The sequence below is a fragment of the Scomber scombrus genome, chromosome 9 (assembly GCF_963691925.1).
Source record: "Scomber scombrus chromosome 9, fScoSco1.1, whole genome shotgun sequence".
Taxonomy (NCBI): domain Eukaryota; kingdom Metazoa; phylum Chordata; class Actinopteri; order Scombriformes; family Scombridae; genus Scomber; species Scomber scombrus.
This window is the reverse complement of record NC_084978.1, coordinates 23,954,439-23,979,316: the sequence shown is the minus strand read 5'-3', so window position 1 is coordinate 23,979,316 and position 24,878 is coordinate 23,954,439. Positions and strand designations below refer to the sequence as shown.

The 24,878-nt window shown below is 42.3% G+C and overlaps 1 protein-coding gene across 1 annotated transcript in view; it reads left to right on the top strand.

The window, feature by feature from the left end:
- Positions 1-802: 802 nt before the first annotated feature.
- si:ch211-26b3.4 (connector enhancer of kinase suppressor of ras 2) overlaps positions 803-24,878 on the top strand; it is a 63,873-nt gene continuing 39,797 nt past the window's right edge. The window contains exons 1-2 of the mRNA XM_062425413.1: positions 803-866; positions 20,462-20,625. Of these exons, the coding sequence (XP_062281397.1) occupies positions 803-866; positions 20,462-20,625 (228 nt within the window). The remainder of the gene's footprint in view (positions 867-20,461; positions 20,626-24,878) is intronic.

Below are 24,878 nucleotides of genomic sequence, written 5' to 3'. Positions count from 1 at the left end.
TGTGAATGGACACAACACAACACATTTTCGGTATAGGCAAAGATTAATGATGACAGTGATTTCATTTATCAGTTAATTCCCTAAATAGCTAAAACATACAATTTCTGTAATATGAACATACCTGTTATTCAATGGTGAATTTTAGTGGTCCTAATATAGCCTATTATGTATATGTTGTGTATTTTAAATGATGTCTAATTCAATTTAAGTTATTTTTGAATAAAGCCTTGTTCTGTTTCCCTCTCACCGTATACATGTGTGCGTAAGGCAGCGAGGGGGGGGGGGGGGGGGGGGGGGGACAGAGAGAGATCCTCCCTATATGGTGTGCGTTTGCACCATTCCCTGGTCTGTATTATGAGTGGTGGCCCTTGTGATGCTGCAGCGAGGCGGGCGGGAGGAAAAAGAGGAGAGGGGAGGGGTCGCTCCATCCCCTCGCGCCCACCGATTCCACTTCTCACACAGCGCGCGGGCTGCTGGCGGGAAGGCACGAGGAAAAGAGAGATAGTGAGGGAGAGGGAGAGCGACTGTGGAAAGAGAGCGAGAGAGAGAGCGAGAGAGGAGGGAGGGAGGCAGGCAGAGAGCGTGTGTGTGCGTGTCTCTGTGTGTGCGCGTGGATTGCACCACCGCATCCCGTTCACCCGTTTCTGCAGGCGGCATGCTCTGATGGAGAGAATAAAACTGACAACCCTTTCTTTTTTCTCAGATTTAATCACCGCAGTGTCATTCCAGATGTGACTGACAGGTCGTTTTATGTCGCCCGCATTGAGTCCTGTGCCGTTAATCTCGGAGAGACTGTGACACCATGGCTTTGGTTATGGAACCTATAAGTAAATGGACACCAAAGCAAGTGCTGGACTGGATGAAAGGTAATGTTGGATCCCTTCTTTGCATCAGGCTGTTAAATGTTCATGCTGCTTGTGGTTAGAATGAGGAGGAGGAGGAGGAGGATGGTGATGATGGTGGTGGTGGTGGTGGTGGTGGGGGGCTGATGGTGAGCAGCGAAGGGCCACACTGTGTGCATGTGTGTGTCCCCCCCCCCCCCCCCACCCCCCCCGATCCAAACCGTGCAGGCTGACGTGTGATTTTGACCGCTGTGAACAGACTACTGGGAGACTGATTAAAGTCACCCAAAGTGGAGTCAATGCGTTTGAGCCGGTGCAGTGAAATGGATGTCCCCCCCAAAGAAAGCAGGGAGTGGAGGCTCAGCATTCTGTCATCTCGCTTGCTTGAGAGCGCACCCCTCGCAAGCCAAGCCTATAGGCTGCTGCTGCTGCTGCTGCTGTCTCCATCAGCACCAGCATCAGCAGAATACGTCTCATCAATGAATGTGGAAGATCTGTCATCATGCTCCTTGACTCACTGACACATGCTGTAAGCCCGTATCACCACTCACCCTGAGTGTATATGTGTGTGCGTGTGCCTATGTGCATGTGCGCGTGCGTGTATGATTAATGTAGTTAACTGCATGCACTCCCCACCCCCCCACCCCCCTTTCCCCCAATGCCAGCCGTACAGTCAGATTCAGCACCGTGGACAGCGCAATGCCTCCTGCCATATAAGGCAAACGCACCGATCATACTGGCTTGTTTTTGGTTGCTCGCTTTGCTGGCAAGAGATGCGTCCCTTCAAACAGACAGCATGAATGAGTAATCACTAATCATGCGTGTGTGTGAAGGAGAGAGAGAGAAAGAAAGTGTGTGTGTGTGTGTGTGTGTGTGTGTGTGTGTGTGTGTGTGTGTGTGTGTGTGTGTGTGTGTGTGTGTGTGTGTGTGTGTGTGTGTGTGTGTGTGTGATGGAGGGGTGGTTGGAGCTGTTCTCACACACTCCAGGATCCGTGAGAGAAACTGTGGTAGGCCTATTGACAGACAATGGAAATGAGGAGCTGGGGGGGGGGGGGGGGGGGGGGGGGGGGGGTGTCCGCAATCCCTATACTTAGGAGAATCACTACTTGTGCGACCACCCAGTGTGATAGATGCTGCTTGAGTGTCTGTGTTAATTACACCGACGATGAAATGTAGCGTTTTTAATCAACAGATTTCCCTAAAAACTCCATATTCCTACATGTGTTTTAAGACCACTAAAGTTCAATTAAATGCTTTTTATGTGAACGCGCTAATCTCAGAGATTAGAAGTCAAGGTGGCTGACAGACCCTCAGGGGACACAGTAGGAAAGTATTTGGGATGCTTATGGTGACGTCCCTGGTTTTATAATTGCTCTCCTCAGCCACAGTATCCTCTGATCCGTGGAGTAGGAAGAAGCTCTGCCGCTGTACCCTTCATTAATAGACTCAGAGTTGGAATTTGATTGGAGGTTTCATTAATGTCGGGCCAAATGTGAGTTTTTGCACAAAATGGAAATGCAACTGACTTATTGACCAACGCTTGAGACTTTTGCTCAAGCACGACAGTCACTTCTAGCCAAGCGTGTGGTAAATTACACTTTCCTGTCGTGTAAAAAAAGGCTCTAGTGACTCCAGTGTGTGCTGCCAGTACAGGACCAGTAAATGGAACACTAGTTAAATTATGAATCCGTCAGTCCCAAAAAGCCACGTGCTAAAATACAATCCTGCTCGTGCATTCAATCGAAGGTAAATCCACAATTTCTCCTTCTATTCCAAGAAAATTCAAAACTGAACAAATACTGTATATAACGATGCAAATCAGTAAGGCAATTAAAGTTAAAATCTCCAGCAATCATCATCATAACATCACCACTGGATGAATCATTTTTGGGCATGCTTTTTTTTATCTGCTAACAAGAAACACACACAATATGAACATCAGTCATTTCAGCTGTTATGCTCCTCAGTCAATGGCTGTGATAGTTATAAAATTTGACACCAATGTTAGTTACTGTGTCATTTAAAGGTATGTTAGTGAGTGTCATGATTCAAACCTATTTGAATATGGAAAAAAAGAATAATATCTTATTATTTGCCAAAGATTTAAGAGGTTAAACGCTTTAACAAACATTTCATTCTATGATCAGTGAGTAAAGACAAAAATCTTTACATTCGGAACAAACTCTGAGGCCACGGTCTTCCCATAAGTGCTTCCTTATGTGTTTGAAAAAGAGTCTTGGCCTCTTCCAGATGAAGAGTTTGTGCTCAGAGATTAATTTTCATAGACACTCACAAACATCTCGCACTGTTGTCCTCGCTCCTGCGAAGCTCTCTCTTCCTTCCTGCGGGGCTTCAAACACAGACCCTCGGTGGCAGGCTTATGCTAAGATCTTATTTTCTTATGAATAAAGTAAAAGGCAGAAGGCTAGTATTAATCTGCACGCTTACACAGGCTTCACTTTGGCCTCTTTTTCTGGAAGCTCTTCATCTCTCTCTCACGCTGATCCTAGTAGTGTTGTGCCACTTTTAGGGAGCGGTGACATTGAGACCTCCTTTAGAAGTACTTAAGTGATTTCTCTTGCTTACCATTAGAGAGAAATGTACTTAAATGTGCCAAGATATAAGACACATGGGTTAGGATAGCAAGCATTTGTCCTCACCTACATGTTTTAGACAAATGGCTATTAATATTATTTCTTACTGGTCATATAGTATCTCATTCCTTCATGATAGAAATGCTGTGTCTTTTTGCCTGTGCACAATGGATAATTGGAGCAATGTAGGAAGATCTTTATTTTATGAGGAAGAGAGAAAAGCAACAAAGGTCTCCAGTCAGACAGCACAGCCAACTGCCATCATCTCAGCCCCCATGAAGTGTGTGTACTACCCACAGAAGTCTCAAATATTTCAAAAGATCATCAATATTATAAACAGATATCACAAGATGTTCACAGTTGTTACCCACTGAATGTGAGAGCAAGAATTGCTTATTGAAATAAAAAGTTATTTAATTTAATTTTTCCCTAAACGTAAAAACGGTTCTAATCACACACGTTATATATATGAGGGTATTGATTTTTCTACTATATGGTGGGTAGTTTAATCTTTAAGAATGGATCATATTTTAGCATATGTTGTTCATATGAAAAATATTAGTCTGTAAAGTGAGTAAAGCTGTAATAAGTTAAGGTAACCATAAAATAGAAAGAATTGAGCTAATAACAAGTACCTGCAATTGTACTTCAGTGCAGTACTTGAGTAAATATACGTTGTTACTTTCCACCAATTGATTTTGTCAGTGAGGACTTTCTATTTATAGATTCTTCTGCTGTATTAGCTCTATTTGCCTTCCTGTTGGCTGTGTGACATCATCAGCTTGAAAGATAGATTGAATCAGGCCTGGTGACATTCATCAGTGGGACATATTTAGGACTGCACTTTTTAGGAATCCATCCTTCACCAGCAGAGAGAACAAAGTTAAAATGATCAGATTTTTCCAGGTCCTTCAGACAGCAGCTCTTTTTCCTCAACAGTCCAGTCCCGTCACATGAATGAGTATAAAGACGGGATACTCTGCAGTCCTATAGAGAAAAACCTGACACAGCTCGCTACCAGGCCAGGCAGACTATATAGTATCTTTCACTGCTGTAGAAGTAAGGACTGCTCAAGCAGCAGAACACTGGTGAGGCTCACAGAAAGATGACTCATCAGCGTTTGTTTTGATTTGAACACCCACACCGGAGGAGTTTCCTCTAAGTGTGTGTGTGTGTGTTGGGTATGTATCTGCTTGGGTGTGTGCAGACGCAATTGATGTGTAAAGTATGACGTGTACAGATCTGCGCTTATTGTGAGGCAACAAAGAAAAACGGACTTCTCCTCTGCTCTTTATGCGGTGCACTTCATAAAATCAGCCTGTCCTTTCAGGTGTACGGTATCAGCGGCCTGCTGATGCATATGTTGACAGGAAAATGAATACGGCAGTTCACTTTCCTGCAGTAATCTCTCTTTTCCTCTTTGTGTGCTGATGTACTGGAGCTAAAGATCTAAATAGAAAGGTGATATGTGACAGTGCAGGGGACAGTGAATGAATTACATCATGAGATGTTCAGAACTTATCAAAGATATTAATATAAAAGTGTGTAGTAGTGGTTTGACATGGAAAATGAGAGACTGTATGGCTTTTAAGTGCCTAACACTACAGCACAGGAACAGGAAATACTTTATTGTAGTGTTAAAAGAGTCATCTAGATGTTATTTGGTTGTTTGAGTCTCTTGAGGTGAGCAGGACCATGTTTACTACCATTTCATACTGTGTCCCCCGATTAAGTCTCCTGCTGATATGGTAGGAAACTGTGTTGGAAGACACGCTTCCCCTGGCTCTGACTGTGTGCTTGTTGTAGTTTCAGTTGCATTAAAGATTTAAGAGTGTGCCTTATTATGGGGAAACACACACACACACACACACACACATAGAGGAAACTCCCCCAGTCCTCCATTTTCGCCCTCCTACACAAGAGATGCATGCACTGCATAAGAATGCACATGGATGCATGCACTCAGAGAATTGCACAGGCTCACTCATATGTGTAAATATATATATGTATATATATATATATATATATACATATATATGGTATGTATGTACGCACGCACACAGACACGCACGCATAGACACAATAACTCGGGAGCAGGAGCTTTAAGTGGGGCATCGGTAGTCATGGAAACCAGATCGGATCGTGTTGGAGTCACAGCACATGTCATAAGACAGGGGAAGCAGTATCACATGCAGATGCCCAATCCACCTCCTGTATGCCTCTAACACACATTTAGACACATAACGAGGCACATACGTATGCAACACTTAATACACACACACACCACACGCACACACGCACACATGCACATTCCCTCCTGTTTTATGGCCCCGAGCAGAGAGAAAAAGAGGGAGGAGAGCGGGGATACAGATTCAGAAATGGGGAGGCATGGAGCAAAATGAAAGAAAGGCTGAGGAGCCTGAGATGGGGGAGGAAACAAGGGGAGTGGGCAAGGGGAAGGGTGGGCATGACGGAGAACGAGGGGGAGAGCACAGAGGCGATGGCAGAGCGGTGCGGAGAATGAGAAATGCAGTGGGCATCATATCAAAGCACCCTGGTCTATCCGGCCGCCCAGACAGAGGGGCCTGTGTGTGTGTGTGTGTGTGTGTGTGTGTGTGTGTGTATGTGTGTGTGTGTGTATGTGTGTGTGTGCGTGCATGTGTGCGTATGTGTGTGTGTGTGGATGTTCACATGTGTTTTACTGGGTCGATTTTGCACCTGTTGTTCCGGGAGCTTCAGTTTTATCACCCCATATATTAACGTCAAGCACATTTTCTCAGGCTGGGGGTCAGGACAGGGACCCCACAGGTGATTGACTGATACACAGATGGGCTGTGGAGATTTTCTGGATGTAGGAAAAAAACGGTATATATTTTTTTAGGAAGTCGGTTGTTGGGTTTACAAGCCAGAAAATGGTGAGAAACCCTGACTTAAAGGCTTAAACTAGATGTAGAGGTCTTAGAGGTTTTATCCTATTATAGGATGACTATCTAGCGTTGAGTCTTCGTTTTAGTGTACAGTAGCTGTCAGCACTGCCAAACATACTGCAAAGCTAGCTAGTCTGTTAGAGCTCAGACCAACAGCTGGGTTTACGCAAAAGTTCAGAATCATCTTTTATTTGTTCTGATGAAGCAGCTTAGTGGCATTGTGTTTTTTTAATAATGTATTTTTGTCTTTGAGGAATATGGAATTTCAACACTGTATACACTGTATGTATGTCTTATAATAATAATAATACAAAAAATAAGGGGAACCAATTCAAGCAACTACACAAGATTCCTAGAGGATCCTATTAAGTGTGGCTACACATCTTAGTGTTTTATGTCAAATGTCAAAGCTGTAAGCATCCTGGCAGACAGGTCTCATCCTTTATTTGATCAGTTCTCTCAGACTCTGAGAGGCACTCGAGGGACCCTTTGGACACCAAATATATATTTAAGACGTCTCTTATTACAAGTGCAATCCCTATTTTAAGCTAAAAAGCTATGTTTTTGTTGATGATTTTAGGTATAGGTTCAGATATTTTAAAACGCATGAACATTTTCAGCTTGGAATAATGATTTGTGTCTGATATGCAAACATGCAGTTAGCAAGTTAAAAATCTTTATGGCATCTACTTCTACTTCCTTGTTGAAAAATACATAATCTATAAATGTGCAATGTGATCATTATCAAGTTTCATGTCACTTGTGTGAGCTGCATACTGGTCAAACTCTGCGCATGCAAAATGTGCACAGTGAAGCTCAAACATCCAACTGAAGGAACAAGAAAAAAAAGTTTAGGGAGACTTTAAGGGTTTCAGCGTCTAAGCAATTTCTTTTGACCACAAGTTACTTGTTGTATATGTTACATGTTCATGTGCTATTAAAGGCATTTTTTCCATTCTGGCAGGCAGTAAAGTAGCATTCTACTCTATTCTTAAGTTGGTAGACACATCCAGAAATGGAGCAACATTAGCTTTTATTTGGAGCATGTTTCTGTCCACTCATCTAATGTAGGTCCAATATTCACATTTATTTTAGCTCTGTTTTACTCTCCACCAAATCCTCAACAACATATTTGACAAATCTTTAGCTGCTTTAAACTTTTACTGTCTTATTCTGGGCAGGTAGCGTACAGTGGGTTTATTAGAGCTGAAATCAGCTTCCTGTTGCAGCTGGAAATGACGGTGATGAGAGTGATGAGAGGGAATTTAAACAGTTGCGATGGACCCTGTCACCAAAACAATGAGCCGAAAAGAGATGACAGGGGTCAGGTGATAATTCTCTGGATGATATATTTTACATTACACACATTTTTTTCATCATTTAATCCATTCTTAATATATAAATATGGATTATATCAGCTTAATGTTCAAATGTAAGCATCATGAGAGTGGAATTTCTGTAAATGTTTTGAAGGGAATGTGAAGTTGACATAAAAGTTGACATTTATTCTTCGATTCTACAGTCCGAATTGGATTTCCTTGTATAAAGTTTGGGGTAGAACACGGATAGTTAGGCCATGTAAGGTAAAGTTAAAGATTATGCTAACATAGCATTTCAAGTACGACTGTAGTCACTTCAGATTGTCTCGGGTCGGTTAGATCCTCAGAGTGGAGCTCTGCCTCTGAACTCCCTGCAGCTTCCTGGTTGACCCTGTTTTTCTTTCTTTCTGTTTCTTTGGATTGCCTCTTGACACCTCCCCTGCAAGCTGCATTTCACAGAGGAGGCTGCGGTGCACTTGAAAGCTCATATACCGGCGAGCTAAAATGCCACGGTCTTAAGAATATTCTGTCATGATGTGATGAATATTTCACTGTAGGAATATTTTTAGTGAGTGTTGTGTCTTTTTCCTCGCACTCACTGAAGCACTTACTCCAGCTGGAAGCTCACAGATGGGGCAAGGTGACAAGACAGAAGTCCTCGCTGCTTGCCGGCGCTCTTAGCCCAGCCTCCACTCCTGACCCGAGCATGGTCTCAAAGGAGAAGCCAAAAACAGGTTTGACAGTCTGATTTTTAGCCGATGTTAATGGCCAGACGGCAAAGTCACTGCTCGGAGACTTTTTCAGTTGCAGCCATATTCAGCTGTAAATGCAGTCTTTTTTATTGTGGCTTTCAACACGCTTTCAGTCAGAGTGGAACATAGGCTACAGTATGTGTGTATTTATTGTGTGTGTGCTCCTTCTGGCTCCTTAGCCTAGCATCAGTGCAGGATCCTGAGGGGCAGCAACTGCTGATCCCTCTCTTCTGCTCAGAGGCCTCTCTTCTGCTCAGAGGCCTCTCTTGCTGTGGTTGCAACCTTTGCGTTTCCAATGGGGAGGGGTCTATTTTACCCAGAAAAGAAGAAAAGATAGGAGGGAATTCTATGAAATGTGGATGAAGCTGTCATCATGAAGTGCAAGCTCAAGCTTCATCACACTGGGATTTAGTGATGGTCAGGATCAGGGGATCCTTCAGTGGTTCTTGTAGAAAGAAATACATTTTATTCATTAAAAATGTATTTGTCCCACATTTGAAAAACAAGAACCGGAAAACCCGAGTGTGTTGAAGGTGGGGTTCAACAGCATTTCTTTATAATCTAAATCCAGCTTAAAAAATACACTCTGCACTACAGTAGTTACAGGCACTGAGGGTAAAAACACAAGAAAACCTGATGGCTTATTTTATATTCACTGACAAATCTAATTGGTCTAGCTTTCAGTATTTTTAAGCAACAACAGGTCAAACATGAAGGTTATTTAATACATCTCAGAAATTGAAGTTTTGCCATACAAATTATAAATTGTATTTTATATTTAGCTGCAGTTATTTGTCTGTAAAGATAAAGATGGGATTTAAACTAAAGATTTAATAAAAGGGGCACACAAAACTAAACTGAAGCGCCACATGGTTTGTTACACCGAACCGTCTGAGAAGTTGTCCATGGCAACTGTTCTGAAAAGGGCGGGTACGCTGAAAAAAATACTTGGCAGGCTTACCAGCAGCTGGATTCGCGACACTGATCAATGACAATCACATAACATGAAGCCTGTCATGATGGATTCTTGCATGACCTTTGTGATGTTGTGATCTTTGCGAATCCAGCTGCCTCGCTAGGTAAAGACAAAACTGACAAAAGCACTGAGCTGACTCCACTTCACGAATTCAAGCACCGCAACAGAATTCAGGATGTTTTGAATACTTTGACATCTGACATCATACCGTATTGACAGCTACTAACTAACCAAAGTTTTTCGTGACAAGATTACATATTTTATCATATATTCTATTTAGCTATGACTACCTGAATGATTCGTGCAGTGCTTTTTTTGTAATTAAAAATGAAAGGAGAGGTAGAGAGAAAGAGAGAGTAAGAGAGTTGGAGCTTCAAAAATGAGGGTTTTTACAGGCACTTCTTTGTGACACTTTTGTCTTATGATGATGATGATGATTCTAAAAATGGCTCTTATTCAGCATTAAAAAGTAGTGTACAGAAGTGAAATAGCACTTAGAAGTCACGAATGTGCAAGTGTCACAAAAGAATTTAGGTACAAATACAGTGATTGGAAAGACAGTTGACATCATCCTGCATGCAGTCAAAACTCTGTACATCAGAACTGTCTTTCACCATTGATTATAACAGAAGAACATGAGAGATATGCAGGCAATACCTCGGTTCAGCAAATGTTCAATGCAAATGTTCTGTCCTCAACGCGTTCCATGCATATATTGACAGGCAGCTAAACGCTCCACTCCAAACAAGACTCTGGGTATTGCTTTTTGCCAGGTTTATTGATGAAGTAAAGTGTAAAACTAAAAGGAAAATAAACAAATAATAGAATCATGAGAATTACATTTCTTCAGATGCATAAATGATAAAATAAACAATTCAACATCTGTGCGTGGCACGACTTATAAAGCAAACCCTAGCATGGCTAATAGAAATAGTAACCTAAAGGGAAATACACATGAAACACGTCACTAATAAACATGCAATGTAATGCTTTACCACTTAAGACGTTAGCAGATGACAATAAATTCACATATAAACACATACCGACGATGCAACTCGAACGAGATGTTTGCTGAAGTGGCTGGTATCACTAGAAGCTGGCAGTGTGCTATTCTGTCGCTTTTCCACTCACTTCCTGGATAAAGTTTTTTATTGAACATTGACAAAACACCCGCCGCTAAACCAAAATCAGCCAGTAGATGGCGGTAGCGCAGTTTTTAATATCCTCTTTTAAATAAACACAATGAAATAACATAGATCAAATCCTTTTTAATTGATATTCTAAATCTTATGAACTAAACAGAACACTCCCCGCCTGGCGTAATTGACGCCACTCTCTTATAACACACAAAACAATATTCCTATCAGTCTTTATGGCTCTGGGGGAACAAGAACCGCTATCTGTGAGATGGGCCTGGTAAAGAGCTTGGTTCCATGTAGCCCAGCCACCCTTATCTCCACAGTGCGTACTTTACCATCGGTGCTGGGAAACACCTTGGTCACTAGTCCAAGCGGCCACTCATTTCTTGGAAACTGAATGTCTTTCAGAACAACAACAGTCCCTGGGTCCACATTTGGTTGACTAGACTGCCATTTGCGCCGGGTTTGGAGTGTGGAGAGAAACTGACGTCTCCACTTGTCCCAGAAAACATTGGACAGATTTTGGACTTGACGCCACTGGTGCCTATAGAGATCAGAGACAACAAAGTCACCAGCTGGAGCTGAGAGAGGGTTGACTTTCTGCGTGAGGAGAACAGCAGGGGACAATATGAATGGGTCAGTGGGATCCGTTGACACTGGAATGAGGGGGCGTGCATTTATAATAGCTGACACCTCAGCCATGAAGGTGACGAGAACCTCGTGAGTGAGTTTTGTGGTTTTGAGCTCAAAGAACATGGTGTCAAGAATTCTCCTAGCCAAGCCAACCATCCTCTCCCATGCACCACCAAAATGAGAGGCGTGTGGGGGATTGAAAGTCCATAAACATCCCTGTCCTGACAGGTAAGTTTTGACTGCTGTATTGTTTATATTTGAGGGTATCTGGAGTTCTTTACAAGCACCAATAAAATTAGTGCCACGATCTGAGTGGATGCTCTTCACTGGACCCCTGATAGCCAAGAACTGTCTGAGTGAGTTGATGAAACTTGACGTGTCAAGTGATTCGATCACTTCGATATGAACTGCCCTCATGCTCAAACACGTGAAGATGACAGCCCATCTTTTGTTTTGGATAATGCCTCCTCTTGTGCGTTGTGCAGAAACACTCCAGGGGCCAAACACATCCAAGCCCACATTTGTGAATGGGGGGTCAGTTGAGAGACGTTGTGCTGGGAGACTGGCCATTTTTTGAACACTGAGAGGAGCTCTCAACCTTCTACATCTTACACAATGGTGGATAACACAGCTCACTTTCTTTTTGCCACCAACAATCCACCAACCGGCTGTCCGAACAGCTCCCTCTGTGAATAGCCGACCTTGATGGCGCGTCTTTTCATGGTGATGTTTCACAATGAGGCCTGCAATGTGATGTTGGCCGGGAACAATGAGTGGGTTCTTTTTTGCTTGACTTAGATCTGCCTTACTGATGCGTCCGCCCACCCTAAGCAGACCATGGTTGTCTAAGAAGGGGTCCAGATTTTTGATTGGACTGCCCTTAAGAATTTCCTGTTGTTCGTTAATGCACTTGATCTCTCCAGCGTACACCTCTTCTTGTACTGATCGGATGACAATGTTTTTAGCTTGCTCAAAGTCTTCCACTGTGACTCCCATTTCACAATAGTGCCAGCCCTTACAAGAACTGTCTCTATTGGTGGTTTGCTTGAAGGCGTGAACAACGTGCAACAGACGAGCAATGGCACGAAGCAGGAAGCTCCAGTGGGAAAACTTAGTGAATCTTTCTGAACCAAGCAGTTTCACACTTGCTGTGGTTTTCAGGACGGAGACCTGTGGTCTGATGTCAGTGTCTGAACTGGGTTCAACAAGGTCATAAGTGTCGTGGATGAAGCTTTGATTGTCTTTGAGCAGGAATTTGGGGCCAGTGAACCAGTTAGTGAGCATGAGCTGATGTGCAGGAACAGATCGTGTTGCTAGATCTGCTGGGTTCTGGTTAGTAGGCACGTAATGCCACTGACTTGCTTGTGAGGACCTCCTAATCCGAGTCACCCGATTGCTAACATAGACATAAAAGCGTCTGGTCTCGTTGCAAATATATCCCAAAACAACTTTACTGTCTGTGAAGAAATGGGTGTTGTTCAGCTGAATGTCCAGCTCTCCTGAGACCAAATCAGCGATCTCAACTGCTAGCACAGCAGCACACCGTTCTAGTCTGGGGATAGTTTGATCGGGACGTGGCGTCAGCTTTGCTTTCCCCATGACAAAGCCAATTTCACAGTTTCCGTCTGCATCAGTTACCTTCACATAAGCCACCGCTGCAATGGCTTTGGTTGACGCATCACAGAAGATGCACAGTTCTCTGTACGTGGCTTCTGAAGGTGAGATGTTAGTGTACGTTCTGGCGATCGAGAGGTTAGACAGCGCACTCAGTGACTCTCTCCAAAGAACCCATGACTCCTCCATCCCTTGGGGCAGCGGAGCATCCCAGTCACCATTATCTGCAGTGAGCTCTCTGAGGATGGATTTACCGTGGATCGTGACAGGCGCTACAAAGCCTAGCGGATCATAGAGACTGTTTATGGTAGATAAGACACCACGTCGTGTGAAGGGTTTTGTCTCATCAGACACATTAAAGGTGAAACAGTCTTTCTTGAGATCCCAAAGGAGACCCAGGCTGCGCTGCATGGGGAGTGCATCTGCTTCCAGATCTAAGTCTTTGAGATCTTTTGCATGATCTTGGGATGGAAAAGCTTCCAGGGTCTCTTTTCTGTTAGCTGCGATCTTGTGCAACCTCAAGTTTTACTTGGCAAGGATATCCCGAGTCTTCTGCAGAAGATCCATAGCCATTTCTACCGTGGGAAGGGATTTAAGGCCGTCATCTACATAAAAGTCACGTGTTACAAACTGCTTGACATCGGCGTCGAAGTCCATCTCACAGCACTGGACAGACTGATGTAGGCCAAATATTGCTACTGCCGGAGAGGGACTGTTACCAAAAACGTGGACTCTCATCCGATACTCTGTGATGTCATTGCAGAGGTTGTTGTCGCGAAACCACAGAAAACGGAGAAAGTTCCTGTCCTCTTCCCGCACGTAGAAACAGTAAAACATCTGTTCGATGTCTGCTGTGAAGGCTACTGCTTCTTTCCTGAAGCGCATGAGGACGCCAAGGAGTGAGTTGTTGAGGTCTGGGCCTTTTAGTAAGACATCATTAAGTGACAGTCCGTTGTACTGCGCACTACTGTCGAACACAACCCTGATCTGTTTCGGCTTTTTGGGGTGATAGACCCCGAACAGAGGAAAATACCATCTCTCCTCATTTTCTTTTAAAGGAGGGGCGATCTCAGCATGACCATTTTGGAAAATCTTTTCCATGAAGACTATGAAATGGTCTCTCATCCCTGGTTTTCGGTCAAAGTTGCGGATTAGGGACATGAGCCGACTCATGGCCTGCGGCCTGTTGTTAGGGAGCCTTTGACGTGGTGATTTGAATGGTAATGGAGCTATCCAATGAGCTATCCAATGATTGTTTGCATGATTTTGCATATCTCCTCCCTGTTGTTGGGGATGTCATTACACTCAATCAGACTGGGCAGGGGGATGTGGACTGTCCCATCTAGAGTCTCTACTACATAACCAGTGGCTCTCCTACCCATTGTCTCTTTCAGGCCTGCACATGTTCTCAGTGAGTAGGGAGAGCTAGGGCCATTTTCACCGAACATTTAAAAAAAACTCTGAACGGACAAGAGAACGGTTACTCTGTTCATCATGGATTGCATACAGCCTGATCGCCTTGTCTGGGTGGCTTGCTGGGTATACCTTTACAAGGCAGATTTTAGAGCATGACCTGCCAGTGAGGTTCTCACCACAAACTTGAGTGCATTTGGAAGTGATTTCACTCGGCAGGGTGGCACCCTGCTCCCCGCCATGCTCTACATCAGGGTCAGTTACTTTGCTCCAGGGAGCTGGGCCTGGGTGAAGAGCTGTGTTATGATTCTCATTGCCGCATTCGGAACATTGCACTTTTGCCTTACAATGTTTAGCAAAATGTGTTGAAGAGGCACAACATCTAAAACAAATATTGTTCACTTTCAGAAACGTTTTGCGTTCTTCGATGGACTTCTCACGAAAAGCTCTGCATTTCAGGAGGGCATGAGGTTTTTGGTGCACTGGGCACAGTTTGTTATAGTCATCTGTCTTCTTTGAATTCCCATATGACTCATAGCTGGGATTTGGAAACACCTCTGTTTTATGTACTGACACTTCTCTCTGTCTGTTAAATCTCCAGGAAGGTTTCTCAGATCTGGGGGCAGGGTCAAGGTGAGTGGCAAAGTTAAAGCTTGGGTCATTTTTAACAGTGGCCTCTTGACTAACAAAATCTACAAAAACATAAAATGGAGGGAAAGAGACCTGGTATCCACGTTTGTAACTTGCACCAACAGAAACCCACTTTTCTTGCAAGTAGAAGGGGAGTTTTTGTACGATTGGGTTTAAACCCCTTGCAGAGTCTAGAAAGAAAGGCCAGGGAGGTCTCCCTCCTCCTTGGCACTCTGAAGCTCCATGAGTATGTCACTGAATTTTCTCAGCTTCACATAATCTCTGTTTGTGATCTTTGGAAAATTGTCAATTCGTTTAAACAGAGCATCCTCAACTACTTCTGCTGAGCCATAACACTGGTTGAGTCTCTCCCAGATCATTTTTAGTCCAGCATCTGGATGGTTAATGTGTATGGCTCTGATTTGTTCCACATGCTCAGCAGATTCTTTACCGAGCCACTTACACAATAGATCCATCTCCTCACTTGCTGTCAGATCTAAACCCCTTACTGTGTTCTCAAAAGAGCGTTTCCAGGCTCTGTAATTCTGTGGCTCGTTAAACTGAAGGAGGCCCGTTGCTACAATTTCGCGACGAGCAAAGTACCTGACAAATTCACTGATGTTTCCATCATTGTGACCTGTAGGCCTGGATTTGCAGGTGGGATCATGATAGCTGTCTCTTGGTTTTAGTTGTGTCCAATTGTGATTTCTATTATGGTTATCTGGAGGTGGATGGGGGTACAAGAGAGATGGATCTGGAAGGTGGTGCCTATACACAGGCCAAGTTTTCGTTTCTGGTGGTGGTCCACAGTCTACTGGGTTGGTGTGTGAGGGATGAGTATCACGCGGGGGGTCAACGATGTTAGCTGGAAGCTTATCTAATAATGGGGGCTCCTGTATTTCAGTAGTTTCATTCTCTACTAACTTGGCTTGGGCCACGACATAGCTTTCAGTCCGACGTGCACTTTCAAGAGAAGGGAGATCATCTAAAACATGTCCATTGCTTTGCTCATCTATTTGTGATTGAACAGCAGCTTCTAAGACTTCTGCCTCTGTTGCGGCCGTAGCTGCTTCTTTCTCACACTGGAGTAGTTCAATGGATGCTTCTAATCGAGCCTTCTCCAGTTTTAGACTTACTTCTTTCTGTGCAAACGTTAGACGAGTCTTTGCTGCCTCTGCTCTTGCTCTCGCCTTGGTTGCTGCTGAACCAGTAGAAGAACACGAGGCCTGAGATCTTGTTTTGTATGATTTGGCAGACAGGATGGCGTTGATATCTTCTGGTGAGACACTGCCGTGGTAGCCGTGCTTAGCTGATGCGTTGTGGCGTCTTGGAAGTGTCTGTTGTTAGCCTGCTCAGCGTTACCTTGTTCGCTGAGATGCCGTCGTTTTACTGTTCTGTCCTCAACGCGTTCCATGCATATATTGACAGGCAGCTAAACGCTCCACTCCAAACAAGACTCTGGGTATTGCTTTTTGCCAGGTTTATTGATGAAGTAAAGTGTAAAACTAAAAGGAAAATAAACAAGTAATAGAATCATGAGAATTACATTTCTTCAGATGCATAAATGATAAAATAAACAATTCAACATCTGTGCGTGGCACGACATATAAAGCAAACCCTAGCATGGCTAATAGAAATAGTAACCTAAAGGGAAATACACATGAAACACGTCACTAATAAACATGCAATGTAATGCTTTACCACTTAAGACGTTAGCAGATGACAATAAATTCACATATAAACACATACCGACGATGCAACTCGAACGAGATGTTTGCTGAAGTGGCTGGTATCACTAGAAGCTGGCAGTGTGCTATTCTGTCGCTTTTCCACTCACTTCCCGGATAAAGTTTTTTATTGAACATTGACAAAACACCCGCCGCTAAACCAAAATCAGCCAGTAGATGGCGGTAGCGCAGTTTTTAATATCCTCTTTTAAATAAACACAATGAAATAACATAGATCAAATCCTTTTTAATTGATATTCTAAATCTTATGAACTAAACAGAACAGCAAAGCTCCTGGAACACAGCAGGAAATAACTATATTTACAGGAAACACACTTACCTGCCATTGCCACATGAGCGGCGGCCTCGGTAGTGACTCCACACACTGTGGAAGCTGCTATAAGCACAATTTCACCTATCTGCTGTTAAGCTATGATAAAATATCTTATTCCCTAGTCGCTATAGCTCCCAGGGGAAACTAGCAGAAGCTTATGACTTCATTACACAGGGAGACACTTCTGACATAACTCGTGCAAAAAAACACAACATTTTTGGTGATTTCAGTCGCATGCAGGCTTGAATTTGTTTGACTCTTATTACACCGCAAGGCTGACTTCAGCAGTTTTCACATTTTCCTGCAGTTATGAACGCAGTAAACGGTATGATGTGAGAATTTAGACGGACGAACAAAAGTATTTGCTACAGATGGCTACAACAGATCTTCACTAATAATATCTGCATGATTTTAATATCATTTACTATCTGGCTTTGTGCAGCACTGATGAACCTCAACCTTGTGTGTTAGTTTGTGTTTGTGTGTGCGTGTGTGTGTTTGTGTGTGTGTGTGTGTGTGTGTGTGTATGTTTGTGAACACCATGTGCTATTTCCAGCTGGCATATGAACTCAGCAGATGAACCCAGATCAGCTGTTTGTCCTCTAGGGGAGGCATTCTGACTCATCTGATTGGCTAGCAGCTGTGTGTCACAATGTGTATATGTATGAATATATGCTTGTATGCTTATGTGTCCGTGTGTGGGTGTATTTGTGTGTGTGGGAGTTGTATCTATGCGAGTACGAAAGCATTTATTCACATTTATTTGACACAACAAATCCCGTCGTTTTTTAAGGCGAAAGGCCACTAAATGCATCGCCATTTACAGTAGCACATCTGAACCCCAATGAATGTGTGCGTTGAAGAAGTAGGACATAGCTTTAGTCAGAGGCTTTCCCAGAGGAAGCAGCGGTAGTCAGCCTCTGCCTCTTTGATTCTTTATTCATCACCTCTTTATATAATTTATATACTTTACATACTATTGTAGGTGGAGAGAGGGAAAAAGAGAGTTGAAAAAAGGAGTAACAATTAATGATTGGACACCTGGAAGAGGGCAGAAGTGGTGACTAGAATAAGAAATGTGAGAAAGTAATTCCACTTTTTCCACCTGCGCAGAATCTTGAATGTGCAATGAAGATATTATATTGTCATCATCTCACAAATATAGTCAGATATTGCATTTGCATTATGATGACTGAAGCCATAACGTGCCACGTTCTATGACACGGCTACTATTAAAAAGTGCTTCCGTGCCTCAGAAGGAGAAGCCGGGGTGTAAATGGGGAAGAGCAAATGTGTCTCTCTCTCGTAACGTATTCAGAAAGCCTAGCTGCAGGGCTGCTCTGCCTCCATGTTCTTTGCTCCTATAGCTGCTGCACATCCAGTCCACTTGTGCATGTCTCCGCCAACACCAGTGATGATTTATTACGCTACACTAGAGTCTTTTCCTACTTTAGTAAACATTCTGCACACAAGGAAGGAAAGGAGGAAAGAAAACAGCTCTTTTAAGTATAACACTGGAATGCAGCACTTATTTTCTTTTTCTTTTCTTTTTTTTTTTTTTTAACAATTTGTCACCAAGAACGTTCTTGCAGAAAATGCAAAGCTCTATAAAATATTATTATCGCAGTGTGTTTTTATTTGACTGAACAGCAGGGAATGAGATTTTTTACAGCTGTTTTCAGAGCAAACACATGAATATTTTAAAAAATGCATTATTTTCAATATGTTACGTGAGACTGTTAACATTTTTAATAAAATGTGTTTGCAGGATGCAGCAGGACAAATCTGACCCAGTGTAAATATGCACTGTATGACACATGCAAACTCCATAGAACCTATGCACATTGTACTAGCAGAGAACAATAAGACACAATACATAGCTTATTTAAGTCAATTAACAGGAGCCAGAAACAATGTGCAACTTTCTCAGAGCAGATTGAGACTTTGATGTTGCCTTTTGTGCTGGACTGGCAACACATTAGTAGTAATCATATAACATTTTAAATCATAAAGTTGATTTTATTGACATCTTTTGGAAGTGAGAGTGGCTGCACCTCATACATTTTGAAGCTGTTGTATGTATAAGACATCTTTATGTTGTACGTTGTTAAGTGGTATCCTCGGATTAAAATACCTCATTAAACATACACATATGAAAACATGTAATCATCTCTGCCCTCTTCATTCCACATGTAAAAGCTTTTACATACTTCATATAAAAATCTGCACTTGAGATCATGAGATAACACTGTATTATCATATGTGCAGCACATGCTAACGTGGAATATGTGGGGTTTTCCATAGGGAATATATTCCATTAAACAGTTTTCACTTGTGGTGCTACAGGGCAGAGGCTCTTACGGATGTGATAGATTTAAAATTGCACTGCTGTGCTGTATGTAACAAGATTGTTTGGCTGTGTCAGTCAGAGCAACAGTAGGCCTATATTTTGTCAGTTGTGTCCCATGGCATACCAGGAGCCCTCTTGCTCATTCTTTGTTGCAAATGTTTGTGTGTTTGTGTGTGTGTGTGTGTGTGTGTGTGTGTGTGTGTGTGTGTGTGTGTGTGGTGACTGTGTTAAGGTGCTACCACAGTGTCTGCTCTCTGTCAGCATCATTTCCCTTGGGCATCAGTGTTATCCTCACAGCTCCACTTGGCTTTAACAACATGCCTCCAAAGAGGCGTCAAGACCCTGAAATACAACAGCAGTTGTAATTGTATTTGTATGTGCGATTGTGTTTGAAGTGTGTGTTCGGAGAGAGTGCATTTTTTAGTCTGTGTTTCTCTGTGATTGTGTGTATGTTTGTGTGTGTATGAATCCATGGATTTGCGTCCTCTCATGTGTTTTTGCTCTGTGTGCGCTTGTTTTCGAGCAGGCTTGTTCATTAGCCCTGCGGGGAGGTGTGCTTTCTGCTGACTTTGTTTGGTTCAAAGCCTGAGGCTCTTACTGATCAATACTATACCAGACCCACCACGTCTATGTGCAGCTGATTGTCTCTCTGCATGGTAGGCAGCCGCAGCTTAACAGCGGAAAGTCATACATCAATATGTTACTCACATACGTATATTTTTGGACACGCGCATAATCACTCAGAATGTGCATGAAATTCAGTCACTTCATTGCTTGTATTCGCTTTTATGTAAAAAATCAGAGGCATCAAAGCAAATTGTAAAACTGCATGGTGTTTCATCATCATCGGATACTGGAGAGCTGGACCAGCAGGTGTGCTTTCTAGATGACACTTACATAGCATGTTTCCAGTGAAGCATAGAAGAAATCTTAGTTTTGAGGCTCATATTTCTAGCTATTGTTCCTATGTGGCAGAATTTTTTTTGTGTGGGTGTCTGCATTCTGTGTTGAATCTGTGTTGACCAGGATTCAGTGCTGGCATGTAGGATATTTGTATTTCTAACAATTGATCCACTGATTTTTGCATCTCTGGGTGGGTAAAAAGCCATCTGAACTCCTCACTGACCAATACCATAAAATTTTTTAAAAAAAACACGCCGAAGATCTGCTGAAACATCAGGCTAATCTCCATTTCTCTATACTCTCCTCAGGTCTGGATGACTGTCTCCAGCAGTACGTGAAGAGTTTCGAGCGGGAGCAGATGGGGGGAGAGCAGCTGCTACACATCACCCATCAGGAGCTGGAGGAGCTAGGTGTCACTAGAATAGGACATCAGGAGCTCATCCTGGAAGCTGTCGACCTCCTCTGTGCCCTGGTCAGTCAGTCTCTCTTACTCACTGACATTACTTCGCTCTATCAGTACTACTTTGGAAGGAGTGATTTATATGTAGGCCCTGGATGTGTGTTTGTCATGTTCTGTGGTGTTTGTGTTTTGGATTCCTATCATACACGAGTATAAACCGATGCACAAAAGAGTCATGGCTTTCAGACAGCAGACAAGAGTTTATAGAACAAATGCTCCAAATAAACTGTGAACTTATTATCCTGTTAGCGACTGTTTGTTAGCTTGGTGAGCTTTTTATCCCCTCTTCAATAACTCTTTATTGAATAGAAGTGATATACAGTCCTCCGACCAAAGGGGAGAGTAAACAACACATTTCAGGAAAACATAGAAGGAGGCTCACACTCACAGACAAAGTTATTGTGACCGACTGGTGTTAACATGTTACTGACTGGTTAAGGTACTTCCACTGCATAAAGGGGGTTTAGTTATAAGACGGACAACTTCACATCCTCTCCCTCTGTAAAAATTCTGAGCTCCCTGGTTAAAAAGCATCTGCGTACTAGCATAGACTACCACAGCACCTCTCATCCTCTCAAGCAGCATTGTTCTGCTCTATTTGTTGACTAAGGGTTTTGAAACTGTTGACCACTGTATTTTACACAAGAAATTAGATTGTCTTGGTTTAGATGATGATACTCACAAGTGTTTCGATGCACATTTAACTGATATATAGGATGTCAAAACTTACAAGTCTCATCACACACTGGATGAATTAAAACCTTAAAATTTTGACAGTTTTACTTGCAAAGTTTTTGTAAAGCTACTTGTGTTTAGACAACATTTAACATTTGGCTATATATATATATTGGCTCCTTTTCTTAATTGAAACAAGGGTTTTGTAGAAAAAATAAGTAAAATATTGAGGCCGAAACTCTAGTAAAGTATAGACATTGTACCTATCAGTAGTCTATCATGGGGTCTTGAACTAGGCCTTCAGTAGTCATATTGATGTCCTCATCACACACAAAGGCCTGTCACGATAAATATTTTTTTGGATGATATATTGTCTCAGAAATAATCACAGTAAACAGTATTATTGTAATAATAACGCCGGGGGATTGGAGAGTGCGCGCTACACTTCTTTACCCTTAATTCCATATAAGCAGCGCCTCTCGCTGCTGCAGTCTCCACTCAGGACGTACACAGAGAAAAAATGGAGGCAACTACTTGCTCAGCCAATGTGACATGAATAGCCTCTCAGCTGCTAATCTGAAGTGTGGCAATACTGAAGTCAAAAAAATGATCAAGGTCATGTCCATGTATCATACGATAAGTCTGTATATAGACATGATGATGTCTATAATTACGTTATCGTACAATAAGTCGATAATTATTGTGACAGGGCTACACACACACACACACACACTGAGTTATTCAGGGTTTTGACACCTCTGTGGAGACATGTTGTTAAAGACAAGTGGAGCTGTGAGGACGACACTGATGCCAAAGGGAAGCCATGCTGACAGAGAGCAGACAGTGTGGTAGCACCTTAACACAGTCACCACGCACACATACTATATGCAAACTATGTCATTAATTACACTTAAAATGAAGTCCATTACAGAATTGCCTTCTGACACCTGTTAGCTCGTGCTCCAACCACCAGCTCAACAAGCTGAAACTATGCTAACCTGGTCATTTCTCCTACTAATGCATGAGCAAAACTGCCAACCCAGCGGGGGCGTTCGTTCATGCTGCTCAACAATCAGCCAACAATAAAAGAAAGATTTTATGAAAGATGGAAATTAGGCCATATATCTTACAGCAGCAAATTTGAGCATTGCCAACAACAGCCTTAATCAACTGTATAGATAATTAATACAGCAGGACTCACCAGTCACTTGAAAACAAAATCCATCCTTCGTTTCGGAGTGTCCTAATCGCCGCAAATCAAATTTGATTGGTTAATTTTGTTGCCACTCTCTATCTATGCCAAGTACACTTTCTATGAGCAGAGCCTGCACCCAAGGACACAGCAGGCCCTGGGGGCAGAGATAGCTGTGTGAAGAAGCACAGGCAGAGGCAGGCACATCCAGTTCCAGCTCCATAGTGGCTTTATGATTCTGAACTGGAATCAAACGAAAACAATTTTATAAAATCAAATATTTGCATTTTTTTATATGCATAGTTTAATAACTAAACATATAAATTACTTGATCAATAACATTATAATTACTTATTTGTAATATTTTATGAAAGAAAATGATACCTGTCTAAAGTGGTAAGGCCTGCAGAGAATGACGAAACTATATCAATCATACCAATGCTAATATCCAATGTACATTCACCCTCTATACTTTAGTTTTAATTGTTTGTTTAAGAATTATTATTATTATTATTATTATTATTATCATAGGAAGATTTACATATATAAAAAAATACAATCCCTTTGTCAGTGTTACCATGACAACCAACTAAAAGTACAACTTTCAAAAAATCGTTCATGCAACCACTGAAGAAATTCTCACAGGTAGAAAGATTTATATCCTGGATGTTGTTTATTTTCCTCCACCATTTATTGATATTGGCTTAAGAAATGGCAAAAAAAATCCTCCATCATTTGGGCCCTGCTCTGTGTGTACCGCCACGGTCACTGCTGACTGTATGTGCAGTGGCCCTGCTCAGGATTAGGGAATTAGGGAGAATTAGGTGCTACTCTCAGAGAGAGAGAGAAAGAGAGAGAGAGGACGGGAGAGTGAGAGGGGAAGAAGGAGGTAGAGAAAGAGAGAGAGTGTGTAGAAAGAATATGCAGGATGCACCTTATCTCCCAGGCACACACGGCTGGATTAGTTGGGGCTGTTTGAATGTGTGTAAGAGTGCACGTGTGCATGTGTGTGTGTGTGTTTGTGGTGCATACATGCTTGTGTGTGCTAATCAGCATCTCTTTTCATTCAGATGTTCCAGCATGGGAATGAGTATCTCAGAGCAGCAATCACTGTATGTCCTGGAACTGGACACACACACACACATACATACAGGCACACATTTAGGGATGCCAGGTAGACGGTAAGATGAATCACTAAAATTAGTGTCATGAGCCAGGGCTTGGTGTTAGATTTGTTCCTGTGGAGCTAGGTGTGGGGGGTTGGGTATTGCATACCTGTCAGGTTAACATGGCTGAAATCCGTGCGGTCAGTAATTGAAATCTTTGAGACTCCTCCACCGCCCACACACACACTAGAAAAAGACAACACGCATATTGTTACATTTGCACAGAATCTCGTAAACAGGTCCATGTCCGCCCCATAAAGATAAGAAGTTGTACAGTGATGAAGGTGCTTACCCGCTGAATGTCGAACCATCGTTGACTAATGTTAGTTTACCTGCACTATAGACATAGTGAGGCAAACAATGCTAACACAGCAGTCTCTCCAGCCTTGCTCCTCTCATGCTTAGTTGACCACAAAATCATTGCGATTGACTGCTGTATGAATTGTTGTTGCACACTTTCATTCAAACAGATGATGTTGATAGACAATCCATGAACATCCAATGACAATCCAAGTGCTGAACTTGGAAGAACTTTTTTTTTTTCACTTAAAAATCACAAATTTGACATTGGAGGAAGCAAAGTTGAAAGGTTAGCATGAGAAAAGGCATGTGATTGTATGATCTGTGTCACTTGAGTGAGTCTCACACTCATAGCAGCCCTGTGTTTTTAAAGGGTAATTCCAGTTTATTACAACTTGGATGTTTTTTTTTAATAGTTTTGATTAATAGTATCTGATAGTTATGTCAGATATAATAACTCTGCACTCACCAAGTTAATTGCTAGGATGTAAGAACACAACCTTTGTGGAAGAACCATGAGCTGTCGGATAGTCAGACAAGTTTTGAAACTTTTTGGAAGAGAAATCATTTCATTATGTATGTATGTATGTATGTATGTATGTATGTATGTATGTATGTATGTATGTATGTATGTATGTATGTATGTATGTATGTATGTATGTATGTATGTATGTATGTATGTATGTACGTATGTATGTATGTATGTATGTATGTATGTATGTATGTACGTATGTATGTATGTATGTAGGTATGTAGGTATGTATGTGTGCACATATAGTTTTCCTGGGCAAAGAGGGATTATCACTCTCACTTGAAGTGATTTGGTAATTTGGCTAAACTGTTGGCTTGTTCACAACATAAGTTGTAGCAATATTGTCATCTCTTCAGGCCTCAGCAATTACTTTGTTAAAGTAGTTCATTACTGATAGAAT